This window comes from Alosa alosa, chromosome 16, assembly GCF_017589495.1.
Source record: "Alosa alosa isolate M-15738 ecotype Scorff River chromosome 16, AALO_Geno_1.1, whole genome shotgun sequence".
NCBI lineage: Eukaryota > Metazoa > Chordata > Actinopteri > Clupeiformes > Clupeidae > Alosa > Alosa alosa.
Window position 1 is genome coordinate 27,576,380 of NC_063204.1, and position 13,492 is coordinate 27,589,871.

The following is a 13,492-nucleotide window of genomic DNA, read 5'->3' on the forward strand; positions in this document are numbered from 1 at the left end:
CTCAGGTAAAACACACTAATAATTTGTTTCTAAGCTACATTACTACTATATGGAGGCTATTATTAGCTTCTTACATGATAAAACCATCAACCACTTAAGTGCATTATACACTCAAAAGAAAGATTGTGTGCAAGTTTGGGCCTTGATGCTTTAAGGCCAGCCAGTCATCTCAAGGCTCACTGTAAACCAAACGCTGCCTAGAGTACCTCTTGTTTGCTGGCCGATCTGGGCGTGAGGTCATTGGATGTAATGTCTGATAAAATTATCGCCGTAGGAAAACAATCAGAACAAATATTTCCAGGCCGGAGCCCGCCACTTCCTCCGCGGCTGTGTGAGAGTGCGCCAGCGGGCAGAGCCCATCTCCCTGACTCAGCTCCGCGCCGTGGAGATTAGAACGTTGACATAAAAGGCAAAAGCAACGTTTCGCACCGCGTTCCCGGTTCAAGGTAACCCACAGGGTCGTGCAGTCAGAGAGGGGCCATTGTTCTTTGGAGCGTTGGAAAGATAGGACGTGGGCCCTGGCTGAGACGTTTAGCGATAAGCGCTAAGTGAGGCTCTAGTGGTGACTCGGCGCTCCTGAGGACAGCTTGTGTGGTCCGAGTGGCATTCCTTTCCCCCTTTTTTTTTTTTGCAGAAACTCAACTCGGCAGAGTGTTGCAAGCTCAGCGCTTGCACGTCAACATTATTAGATCCGCTGCCGTGAGGAGATGGTGCAGATTACGGTTTTGATCCGTCCCATGTTGCGCTAACTTAATCCCCGCGCCACACTAAACACTCCGCTCAAGACGTCATGTGCCGCTTCAAAGCCCTCTTGGCGGTTTTTGAGTTCCCCCATGCCCCCACAACCCCACCCTGACGTGTGTGTGTGTGTGTGTGTGTGTGTGTATGTGTGTGTGTGGGAGGGAGTGTGTCACAAAACCAGCTGCTGAAGTAGTTAGGCAGAGTGAATTAAAACTCACCCTCACAGCACAGCACTGATGCTCCCCACACAATTAAATATGTAGAGCCCTTATCCCTTAGCCGAGCACTGCATCACTAAATAACCTCACTAGGATAAATAGCAGAGTTCCTATCTCTCAGAAGCACAAGCTTCTTCTCATTGGCTGGACCGTTTATACTCGTTGAACTCATTTGAACCCCTCCCCTTCCTACTGCACCCTGAAATAAATTCAAATGACAGTTGGTCCTGTGCATCATGCCAGGAAGAGTCGATTACAGACACCTGGTTAGGATGCTGCACTGATTATTGGCCTCAGTATGAGTGGAATAATAATGTTGGAAACATATCCTGAGGATGTTGTTTGACTTACTTGTACTAAGCAATAAGTGTGTCGTAATTTATCTGTTAGAAACGTAAGTTAAAAAGAAATATTGCGGAGTTCAGCGTGATAATTAAATTAGACATCAAAGGCCTCACAGCACACTGCTCAGGATCCAGATGGATATGTATGTGTGTGACATTTGTGTGTGTGTGTGTGTGTGTGTGTGTGTGTGTGTGTCTGTGTGTGTGTGTGTGTGTGTGTGTGTGTGTGTGTGTGTGTCTGCATGTGCACATGCATGTTTGTTTGTGTTAAAGAGCTCATTCCATGCAAGTCCACACCCTGGCACTTTGCAAACGCAGCATGAATAACTGTTGAAAACCCACATTGTCTGTGCCATCTGCCACCTGCTCGCATGATACCCATAGACACACACACACACACACACACACACACACACACACACACACACACACACACACACACACACACACACACACACACATAGGCATGCCATCTAGTGGCCAGACACAGCACTGTATCACCTCTCCCTATGCTAGACCCTTACCTGTTCTACTTGCCATTATTATTGGCAGTACAATATGTTCCCTCAGAAGCTGTTTCCTCTGCGGTATGATCATCTCTTCCAGTAGTGTACACAAACCTACCCTTCACTCATTACCTTGACATTATACAGCTTGACCTTGACATTACGAAAGTGGAGTTGGTGGAGTTGGTGGGTGGAGATGTGAAATGTCTGTTTCTCTAGGAGCACATTCCGGTTTGGTCCATGGAGCAGTCCATTTAGAGCTGCTGTTGAGTAACTGCTTCTCTTTTAGCTGTTGCCTGGCCTCTCCTAATGGTCAGATATTTCCCTCCCATCTCTCTCTCTCTCTGTTTTTGCTTCTTGGGCGTGGCGTTGATCAGAGTTCCACCAGGAAATGGAGCCGAGGGTGAACTGTACCAAGAAGCTGCGGCAGCACGTCAAGCAGGACCCCTGGAACCTGCCCAGCAGCGTCCAGGCCCTCACGCAGACCATTGCCAAGTTTGTCGAAGGTCAGTTTCCAAAACACACCCGCCAGCCGTGCTGTGCCGCGCAGCCAAGCCTAAACAACCAAACCACACCACATGGCCACATGACACAGGGGAGGGAAGTGTGTGTGTGTGTGTGTGTGTGTGTGTGTGTGTGTGTGTGTGTTTTGTTCACTAGGTGTGTCGTGCCAAAACATATTAAATCATGGTGGAAGTGGACAGGTGAAAATGAGGCGATAAATCTCGGGAGATTGGTCATTGGCAAGTCGAGTAAGCTTACTTTTTTAGTGGTCATAGATGGAATAGGTCAGATTCAGAATATATGGCCCATGTGGACAACATCACTACTTGTAGCTTCCCAGAAAACGGCAAAGGACCTGATGAATGTGTTTGGGTGTGTATTTGCATAAGTACTATTTTATTTATACATACCAGTTGTTTCTGGCTCCAAATGTATCCAACTGACATTTTCATTTACATGATAATTTGGACCTCTGCTGCATTTTTTCCTCAAAAACATAGGCTGGTTCTTTGTTGCCTAAATGGTTCCCATTAAGCGTTTGTCAGGGAACTCTTAGTAGAACCTTATTTTCCTGAGAAAACAGATTAAAGGAAGGAGGAAGGAACAAATGGAGACACTTAGTTGATGTGAGAATAGACTAAAAAGTTCACACACAGACAGACAGACACACACACACACACACACACACACACTTAGAAAGACAGACACACACACACACACATACTTAGACAGACAGACAGACAGACAGACAGACAGACAGACAGACACACACACACACATACTGTACACATACACATATACACTCACACACACACACAATGATAACAATCATATGACACCCCTGGGAAAGCAAAATGATGTGTGGTGAACTCGAGCAAAAACAAGCAGTGGAATATTACACGCCTGTGTGTTTACAGTGTTTCTCTAAATGTGTGTGTGTCTAAGGATACCCCTGCCCTGCGGTCGAGCCTTTTTTTTAGTGAGGCTCTAAATCTGCCAGACACCTTCCCAGAGCTCCACATGCCTGTAGTAAATGGTCAAATAGAATAGAATTGTTTACTTTTCTCCAATTGTTTACTTTTACTGTTTCTCACCCAATTTGGTGTACGGTTTGCCTTTCTGGACAACGCTGAAATGCTGATGTGCTTTATGTGTGAAAAATTCTGTTGTTAAAGAATGAGAGCGATTTAAGGGGAGAGAGAATTTGTGTGTGTGTGTGTCTGTGTGTGTGTTTGTGTGTGTGTGTGTGTGTGTGTGTGTGTGTGTGTGTATGTGTGTGTGTGTGTGAGAGAGATAGAGAGAGAGTGAATGTGCTGGCTCCAACTGAATTGGTGTGTTTGTGTTATGTGGTTTCAGAGGTGAAGACGCGGCTGCTGTTGGTCTTGCTGCAGTACACAGGTCTGTTTCACTTCTCATCACACTGTCTCATCTGTGTGTGTGTGTGTGTGTGTGTGTGTGTGTGTGTGTGTGTGTGTGTGTGTGTGTGTGTGTGTGTGTGTGTGTGTGTGTGTGTGTGTGTGGTCCTGCAGGACACAGGTCTGGTCCACTTCTTATCACACTTTCTCATCTGTGTGTGTGTGTATGTATGCGTGTGTGTGTGTGTGTGTGTGTGTCTGTGTGTATCTGTTGTTCTGTTGTTCTGCTGCAGTACACAGGTCTGTTGCACTTCTCATCACACTCTCTCTGTGGCCAGACACACAGACACATGCAGTAGGCACAAACACGCATCAGTGGAGAGACTGATAGACAGACAAGAAAATAGACTGATAGACTGATGAATAGATTAGTAGGATATAGATATATAGATTAATTGAAATTCATAGATTGACAGATACTTACATTGATTGATTGGTTAATTAATTGATTGATTGATTGACAGATGATCTGTTATCAAGATATTTTATATATTCATTCATTCACTGAACCAGGTGCTAAAAAGCGGGCCATCCTGCGGCCTTCCTCTCTCTCTACCTCTCAACTCTGGCTGTGTGCTGAGCGGTGGGGAAACTTCTAAAGACCCAGGAAATAAATGATTGACTGTCAATGAGGCCAGATGTGCTTTAATTACGCCAGCAAGGCAATAGCTGCAGTCAAGAAAGTCATTCCAGGATCCTTCAAGGAAAATTACCTCCGAGATCGGCACCCTGGCCAGCCTGTGCAATGTCCTTAAGGAAAAACATAATGTCATTAAAAATGCTTCACATCTCAAGGTTATGGTAGGGGAATGTTAATAATATTTAGCTGTGGGGAAAAATTGTCGACTTTGATTATAGCGCATTATAAATTCCAGAGAGGTTCACGAACCCGTTTTAAAAACGAGCAGATTGCTCAACATATTTTTCATAAAATAATGGCAGCCAATTATTTTTCCTGGATCAGTGCACCTGTGTAGCAGTGAGAGTGCTTAATTTTGGGCGGGCTAAAGCTATTACAGCCAGAACCAGAACAGAGTTATCTCTGAGTTTCACTCCAAAACGAAGCTAAAGAGATGGAGACTACCAACTCTGAAACCATTTTTTTCCAAAGTAATAAATAAAAAAACTTTTTAAATTCATGTAGTTTTTATCCTCATCGCTCACTTACTCTCACTCTGTTCCTCTCACTTTGTCATTTCCCCTTTTCCATTCCTCCTTTTCCTGCTCACATTCTTCTCACTGGCTATTTTCTCTCCATTACTTTTTCTTATTGTTACTATTCTTTCCCCTCTCTCTATATCTTGTCTTTCATACCCTCTATCTCCCTCCCTCCCTTCCATCTCTAAACACCTCTTTTTTCACACTCATCCTGTCTTTGCCCCCGTCTCCTAAATCACCTTCCTGTCTCTCACTCTCTCTCTCTATTTCAATGTAACCTCTCAATCACTTGTCATCTCTGTCCTGTCCTCTCTCTCTCTCAATCATTTATCATTTCTCTCTCTATCTTTCATATCCCTCCCTCTCTCCCTCCCTCCTCTGCTCTCCCTTTTTCTTTCTCTACCTCTTTCTCATATTCACCATCATACTGTACCACGGCTTTCACTGACCTGCCTCACTCCCCTACCTTCACTCATCATCTCACCCCTTCTCTTCTTCTCTCCTTCCTCTTATCATCTTCTCTTACTTTCCCTCAATAACTGCTCGGTTACACTTTACTTGACAGTGTCGACATAAGAGTGACATGACACTCATGAACGTGTCATAAACAAATCATAAACGTTTATGTCATAACGCTTCTGTTATTAAGTGACATTCGGTTTTTGTCATAACAAGTTAGGGTTGGGTTTAGAGTTATGATTAGGGTTGGGGTTAGGATTAGGGTTAGAGATTAGGATTAGGGTTAGGTTTCATGTGTCATGACAGTGTCATGTGTCATGACAGTGTCATGTCACTCTTATGTCGATACTGTCAAGTAAAGTGTTACCAACTGTTCTCTCTCTCTCCCTCTCTCTCTCGCTCTCTCTCACCTTCTTCGCACCTTCTAATTTTCCCCACCAACACATTTCTGATAACACCATTATATGATTACGCCAAGTGCCCATGGGTACCTGGGTTCAAATCTCCAAAATGTCCCAAATCCCACCCCATCTCTCTCTTTCCCACTCTCTTCCTGTCACTCTTCACTGTCCTATCTAAATATAAAGACAAAAAAACAACAAAAATATACTAAAAAAGGCTTAAAACATATACAACCAAAACAAGCAGAACAGAAGATAGATTGTAGTCAAATGAACGCCATGTCTATAAGGGGTGCATGTATCTGTGTATCTGTGTGTAAATGTATTCATCTGTGTATCTGTGTGTGATTGTGTGTGTGTGTGTGTGTGTGTGTGTGTGTGTGTGTGTGTGTGTATCTGTATCTGTGTGTGTATACATGAGTCAGAGTATCTGTGTGTACTGTATATCCATGCGTGCGTGTTTTTCTCAAGTGCCTCATATCTCTCTCCTGCTGCTCGTCCAGACTCCGAGGCCCAGTTGCGGAGGGACATGGTGTTCAGCCAGAGCCTGGTGGCATCGGTCTGCTCCTTCTCGGAGCACCTGCTGGCCGTGCTCAACCAGGCGCTGGGCAGTGAGAGCGAGGCCCAGGAGGCCAGCCGCCGCTGGCTGGACCAAATCGCCTCTGCTGGTCTGCTCTTCCACTTCCAGTCCCTGCTCTCCCCAAACCTGGTGAGTCACTCGCTCATGCTAGCCTAGTGTGCTCTCTCTCTCTCTCTCTCTCTCTCTCTCTCTCTCTCTCTCTCTCTCTCTCTCTCTCGAAGACCTGTGAACTGCAGCAAGACTAACAGTAGCCGCGTCTTCACCTCTGAAACCACATAACGCAAACACAATTCAGTTGGAGCCAGCACATTCATTCATTCTCTCTCTCTCTCTCTCTCTCTCTCTCTCTCTCAAACTTAGTGAGTCTCACTAACCTAGCTCCCAGTTAGTGAGTGCTTTTGTCTCTCTCTCTCTATTTCCATCTTTCATTCTCCTCTCACACGTGCACACACACACACACACACACTGCCCCCCTTCTCCACTTTTTCTGAGCTGTGCGTCACACCTGACTCAGCAGGCATGACTCAGCAGTAAGCTCATCCCCAAATGAATCAGGATCTGGCGTCTCAGCTGCTGCTGAGCTCTGTTCAGTTTCTTCCTCCTGTGTCATGGAACCACACGGTGCACAACAACGTAAGCTCCGCGCTAAACTCCTCTCCTTTTCTCTCCTCTCCTCCACACTCCTCTGCTCCCTCTCTTCTCTCCTGTCCCTTCCTCTCCACATCTCTCCTCTCCTCACCACCCCTCTCCTCTCCTCTCTACATATCTCTTCTCTCCTCTCCTTACCCCTCCTCTCCTCTCCATATCTCTCCTCTTCACTCTCTTCTCCTCTTCTCCTCTCCACCCCTCTCTCCTCCTCTCCTCTCCTCTCCACATCTCTCCTCTCTCCTCTCCTCTCCTCTCCTCTCCACCACTCTCTCCTCTCCTCTCCACATCTCTCTCTCCTCTCCTCTCCTAATTAATTCTGCGGTGCATGTGAGTCATCAGGAGGGCTGTGCTCCAGCTAACAACACGCTAAACGCTCTTAGTGAGAGTTCTCCAGGGCGCAGCAGAACTGCTTTGCCCGTTGCTTTGTTTATTAGCCAAATGAAAAAAACATGAGAGAGAGAAAAGAGAGAAATCTCCTTAAATCTCCTCTGAGTCATGAGGTGGCACTGGAAGAAAACGCTACCCGAACAGAAGGTTGCTTTTGAACAGGAGTGTCATTGTTATGCAGAAAATAGCACTTTGTTATGCAGAGAATAGCACTTTGTTGCTCTGTTTCTCTGTTTGCCCCCCAACTGTAATCTTTGCATAATGAGCACAGGAGCACAGAGCAATTAATCCAACCTGGGCCGCACAACAACATACAACACACCACTACATCACTATTACATACAATACAGCACAACACAACACAACAACATACAACACACCACTACATCACAATTACATACAATACAGCACAACACAACACAACAACATACGACACACCACTACATCACAATTACATACAGCACAGCACACAACACACAACACAAAACACACAACAGTATATCACAATACAAACAGCAGACAACACACAACGCACAACACACAATACTACATATCACAATACAAACAGCAGACAACACAACACAACACTACAGTATATCACAATACAAACAGCAGACAACACAACACTACAGTATATCACAATACAAACAGCAGACAACACAACACAGCACTACAGTATCATGAAGGCCTTCTACACTTCAGCGGTTGAGAGTGTTCTAACTGGTAGCATCATCACCTGGTATGGGAACTCCACAGTTAGAGATTGTAGTACTCTGCAGAGAGTAGTGCGCTCAGCTGAACGTACTATAAGAACTCAACTCCCTGCTCTACAAGTTATCTATTCCAGAAGAGTACTCCTAAGAGCCCAAAAGATTCTGAAGGACTCTTCTCATCCTAACAATGGATTATTCCTACCGCTGAAATCAAGAAGACGCCTATGTAGTCACAAAGCCAGAACTGAGAGACTCAGGAGAAGTTTTTATCCCCAGGCCATCAGAACTCTGAACTCACACTATACTGACTTTGCACTCATTCACTCCTCAGCACTCTCAAACATTTCCCAACTCTGAATTCACACTATACACACTATGCTACAGACCTTTTATTTATTTTCTTATTTCATCACACGTCAAAACACGCACACACACACACACACATACACACACACACATACACATATCTGACTTTCTCCAACTTTTGCACATCTCCATAGAACTTTTTATTTATTATTTTTTTGATTTCTCCTCCATCTATCTACCCATGTCCTTGATTGCCTAGCCTTTCTGCCCCCCACCCACCCCCATCCCCATCCCCAACACACACACACACAAAACGCACACACTTACATCATCACTGTCATCACCTCACATACATACAGCACACTGCTTGCTACAGTAAGCCTCCTCTACATACTTGCTGCACACTGCCCCCCTCCCTCCCTACATACACAGCACATTGTCTTCAGGTTCTTCTCCAACACACATCCTCTACATACTTACAGCACACTGCCCCCACCTACCCACACACACACACACACACACACACACAGTCACTGCTCCACTCCTCCCCCACACACACACATCTTCACTGTCATCACTCACATACATCATACATACAGTACTCTGCTTGCAATAATAAGTCCCTTCACCATACTTGCAGTACACTGCCCCCCCCCCCTCTCCCCTACCTACACAGCACACATCCCCAACATACTTACAGCACACTGCCCCCCCCCCCTCCCCCCAATACACAGCACATTGTCTCATGAGGAAGCTTCTCCAACACACATATTGCACACTGCCCTCTCCCCACATACACAGCACACTATCCCATCTCCCTGTCATCCCCCAACACACACACCAAGACCCCTGGCAGTTGGGTTAGCCCCTTGAGCCGTGGATCTGCCCAAGGTTTCTTCCTTGGTAAGGAGTTTTCCTTGCCCCTGTTGCTCTTGGTGTGCCCTTGTTGGTGCCCCCCAATCCCAATCCTCCCCCCATTATGCAGCCCTTGCCACTTAATCTACTAAACCCCTCTTCTACTGCACTTTTTTACTCCCATAAATGCAGAAATAGGGCTGACACCAGACATAATTTCACTGCATTTCTTACTTCCAGTAACTATATGCATGTGACGCATAAACTTCCTTGTATCCTTGTATCCTTGTATATCACAATACAAACAGCAGACAACACAACACAGCACTACAGTATATCACAATACAAACAGCAGACAACACTATATCACAGCACTATATCACACATATAAATACAACTATGGAGCTAAATTTGTCTCAATAATATTTGTATATGCGCAGTGGGGGATCCACACATATTTCTTGATTTGCATGGGTGTTTTGATAACTACAAATAAATGATAACTCTTATTTTTACAAATATAGATGTGTCCGTCAGTTTGTAAGCGAAATCAAGAATTACGACCTTTGAGTTTGTTTATCGTTACCTAGCAACCAAGGCTTTAAGTGTTCCTAGCAACCAAGGCGTGTTAAAACCAAAGATTCTAGAACAGAGCTTAAAACTTATTGCAATTTCATAATGTAGGCTACAAGAAATGCGGTAGCACTACCGCATTTCTTGTACATTACGAAATTGCAATACATGTTATGCTCTGTTCTAGAATCTTTGGTTTTAACACGCCTTGGTTGCTAGGAAACGATAAACAAACTCAAAGATCGTAATTCTTGATTTTGCATACAAACTGAAGGTTTTATGCATTCACTAAACAAAAAGTATGGAAATTAAACACCACTTTTCCATCAAAAAGCTTGTTGTAAAAGGCATAACTTGTTAGATTTACTGTAAGAACTAGGTTCGCTAGCTCTGTGTGAGTCCCATAGAACAACACTGCCATCTACTGGATTAGAAAGTCTGTCAGCAGGCGAATTAGAGGTAGGCTATTTGTGGATCTGGGTGGCTCCTCTGCCGCAAAGATTGTCTCAAAAACACGTGTACTGATCCACAAATGCGAAAACGAAAACTACTGTGCTGGTGATCCACAAATGCAAAATTAGATTTCACAAAGGCAATTTTCAGTTTTACAAATGCCATTTCATTTACAAATACACATCTACATTGTGAAAACCAATTTGAAGTTACAAATATGTTTTTTTTTACATGTGGATTTGTGTGACTTTTATGCGAAGAACGTCTCAAAAACACATAATTTTGGAAAGCGAAGAATGCGTGTGCTGGTGATCCACAAATGCAGAATCACATTTCACAAATGAAATTTTCGGTTTTACAAATGCCATTTTATTTACAAATGCACAACTATATTTGTAAAAATCAATATACGAGTTACAAATATGATTTTTTTATTTGTAGATATCAAAAGACACATGCAAATCAAGAAATATTTGTGGATCACCCTCTGCACATACAAATATTATTGAGACAAATTTAGCTTCATACACAACACAACAGCTCAGAGCACCACACTGCAAAACGGGCCACCCGCAGGCAGTACATCACATCACAATGCAAACCGCCACTCCAAAATACAGAGCAAAGTTGCCCAGCTAAGCAGAAAAGCCCAGAAACGACTTTAACATGTGCGCTGTGTGTGTGTGACTCAGTGTGACATGACCCAACTGAACTCAGCTTGGCCCAGCGGGACACAACACAGAGAACCTGTGACCTATCCACCACATTGCACTACGAAGCACAAGACGCACAACAAAAAGTGCTTACACATTAAACAAAGTGCTTACACATAATTTGCAAAGACACACTCTACACATCCACATGTGATCACATGCTACACCCACATACATACAACACACAACATTCACACAGACACACAGACACACACACAGTGCAGTAAGGAAAATACACAGTAAGGTCAGGCCTGTGGGTGCTCTCTCCTCTGTGGTCTGTTATTTTTACCAGCTGACTCCAGATCAGCTGTTTTATATCTCCTCATCAGCTTCAGACAAGGCCACCTCCACATTGCTGTTCACACTGGAGCAGAAGAGACCCACACAGATCTGAGCAGGGCCATATCAGAACCAGTGCCATTTTCAACCCGAGTTCTGTGATGTCTTAAGGCCCATTCACACCAAGGACGATAATGATAACTATAAATAAATATCGTTCTTGTTAATATGAATGGCGACGTTCACACATAAACTATAACAATAACGACATGAAGAACGATATCGTTGGGGATCACTCAGAGCGATTTTCATAACGATAAAAAGCTAATAGCCAATCAGAACCCATCAAATTTTAACCGTCGCATTCATTAACACAAGGAGAGACTTTGTTTATCGTTGTTCAGTGTGAACGCTTTTATCGTTATGGTTATGGTTATAGTTATCGTTCTTGGTGTGAATAGGCCTTTACAGCCATTTGGAGGAGGACCTTTTGTTGTGTATGTTCAATCCTCTTGGTTGTCACCCTACATACCTACTGACGTGACCTGAAACAGTCCTGAGGATATGGGTGAAGATCTGAGCCTTATCAGGGCTAGAACAACTCCAGCATCTGGGTCCTTCTGGGCTTCTGTGGGTTCTGTTAGCTTGATTTTGGATGGAGAGAACTCGTTTGTGTACATTTCAACCTCCATTTATTTCCTCACATAGCTCCACGTCTGTGGAACAGATCTGCGCAGGCATCAGCCGAATCTGGACTGGGCCAGAGCAACTCTAGCATCTGGAGTGGCTTCTGTTACGGTCTAGTCTTGGGAGGAGAAAACCTTGTGTATATTTCATTCTCTCCGCTTCCTCTCCTCATCGAGCTGATGGCCACCATGTATGTTTTCATGACACTTCCAATCTATACAAGCTGTGGTTTATCCACAGGGTCAGGCGGATCATGGGGGATCATAGGGGGGATTAGCGTTCTGGGTGAAGATGTTTGTCCGCAGTTAATTACGCCATGGTCCACACCTGTGTGTGGGCTGGAGCTGGCAGAGGGCATCTGATAGCACTGTTTGTGTACTTCCCGTAAAAGCTTATTGACTCTTGAAAGAAGCCAGTTTCCTCGGCTTTGCTGAGGATCAGACACGTTTTTTTGGAAAGTTTGGTCAGCTGAAAGGATCCTCTTCATTTGGCATTGAAGAGAGGAGCTATGTCTCCCTCTTATCAACTCTCCCCTCATCTGTCTGAGTTGTTGACCGTGTGCGGTGGCTTGTTGCTGTGATGTTGCTGTGGACGGTCAGTGTGACCAATACTCTACTCTGCCAAGAGTTCCTCTCTCTCTCTCTGACTCACACTTTAATACTGTGTGTTGGGAAGCCATGAGAGCCTTCAGATGTTACTGGACATGTACCAGCTTGATCACTAATAATGTGAGGTGAATGGGGACCTGCTGTAACCTGATGTGGAGACATCAGTAATCATGAATCTTGCCATAGGTGTGTGGGAGAGTGTCAGTAATGTAGCACATCTACAGGTGCTGGTCATATAATTAGAATATCATGAAAAAGTTTATTTATTTCAGTAATTCCATTCAAAAAGTGAAACTTGTATAATGTATGCATGCATTCATTCCACACAGACTGATATATTTCAAGTGTTTATTTATTTTAATATTGATGATTATCACTGACAACTAATGAAAACCCCAGATTCAGTATCTCAGAAAATTAGAATATTGTGAAAAGGTTCAATATTAAGACACCTGGTGCCACACTCTAATCAGCTAATTAACTCAAAACACCTGCAAAGGCCTTTAAATGGTCTCTCAGTCTACAGTAGTTCTGTAGGCTACACAATCATTGGGAAGACTGCTGACTTGACAGTTGTCCAAAACAAACAAACAGACGAAACAAAACCCACTCAAGAATGTGGGGGAGATTCACAGAGTGGACTGCAGCTGGAGTCAGTGCTTCAAGAACCACCACGCACAGACGTATGCAAGACATAGGTTTCAGCTGTTGCATTCTTTGTGTCAAGCCACCCTTGAACAAGAGACAGTGTCAGAAGCGTCTCATCTGGGCTAAAGACAAAAAGGACTGGACTGCTGCTGAGTGGTCCAAAGTTATTTACTCTGATGAAAGTAAATTTTGCATTTCCTTTGGAAATCAAGGTCCCAGAGTCTGGAGGAAGAGAGGAGAGGCACAGAATCCACGTTGCTTGAAGTCCAGTGTAAAGTTTCCACAGTCAGTGATGG

The 13,492-nt window shown here is 44.2% G+C and overlaps 1 protein-coding gene across 1 annotated transcript in view; it reads left to right on the forward strand.

The window, feature by feature from the left end:
- Positions 1–13,492, forward strand: part of prex2 (phosphatidylinositol-3,4,5-trisphosphate-dependent Rac exchange factor 2) — a gene marked incomplete in the record, with an annotated part of 130,928 nt that overhangs the window by 84,959 nt on the left and 32,477 nt on the right. The window contains 3 exon segments of the mRNA XM_048266370.1: positions 2,187–2,315; positions 3,670–3,711; positions 6,250–6,455. Coding sequence (XP_048122327.1) covers positions 2,187–2,315; positions 3,670–3,711; positions 6,250–6,455 — 377 coding nt within the window.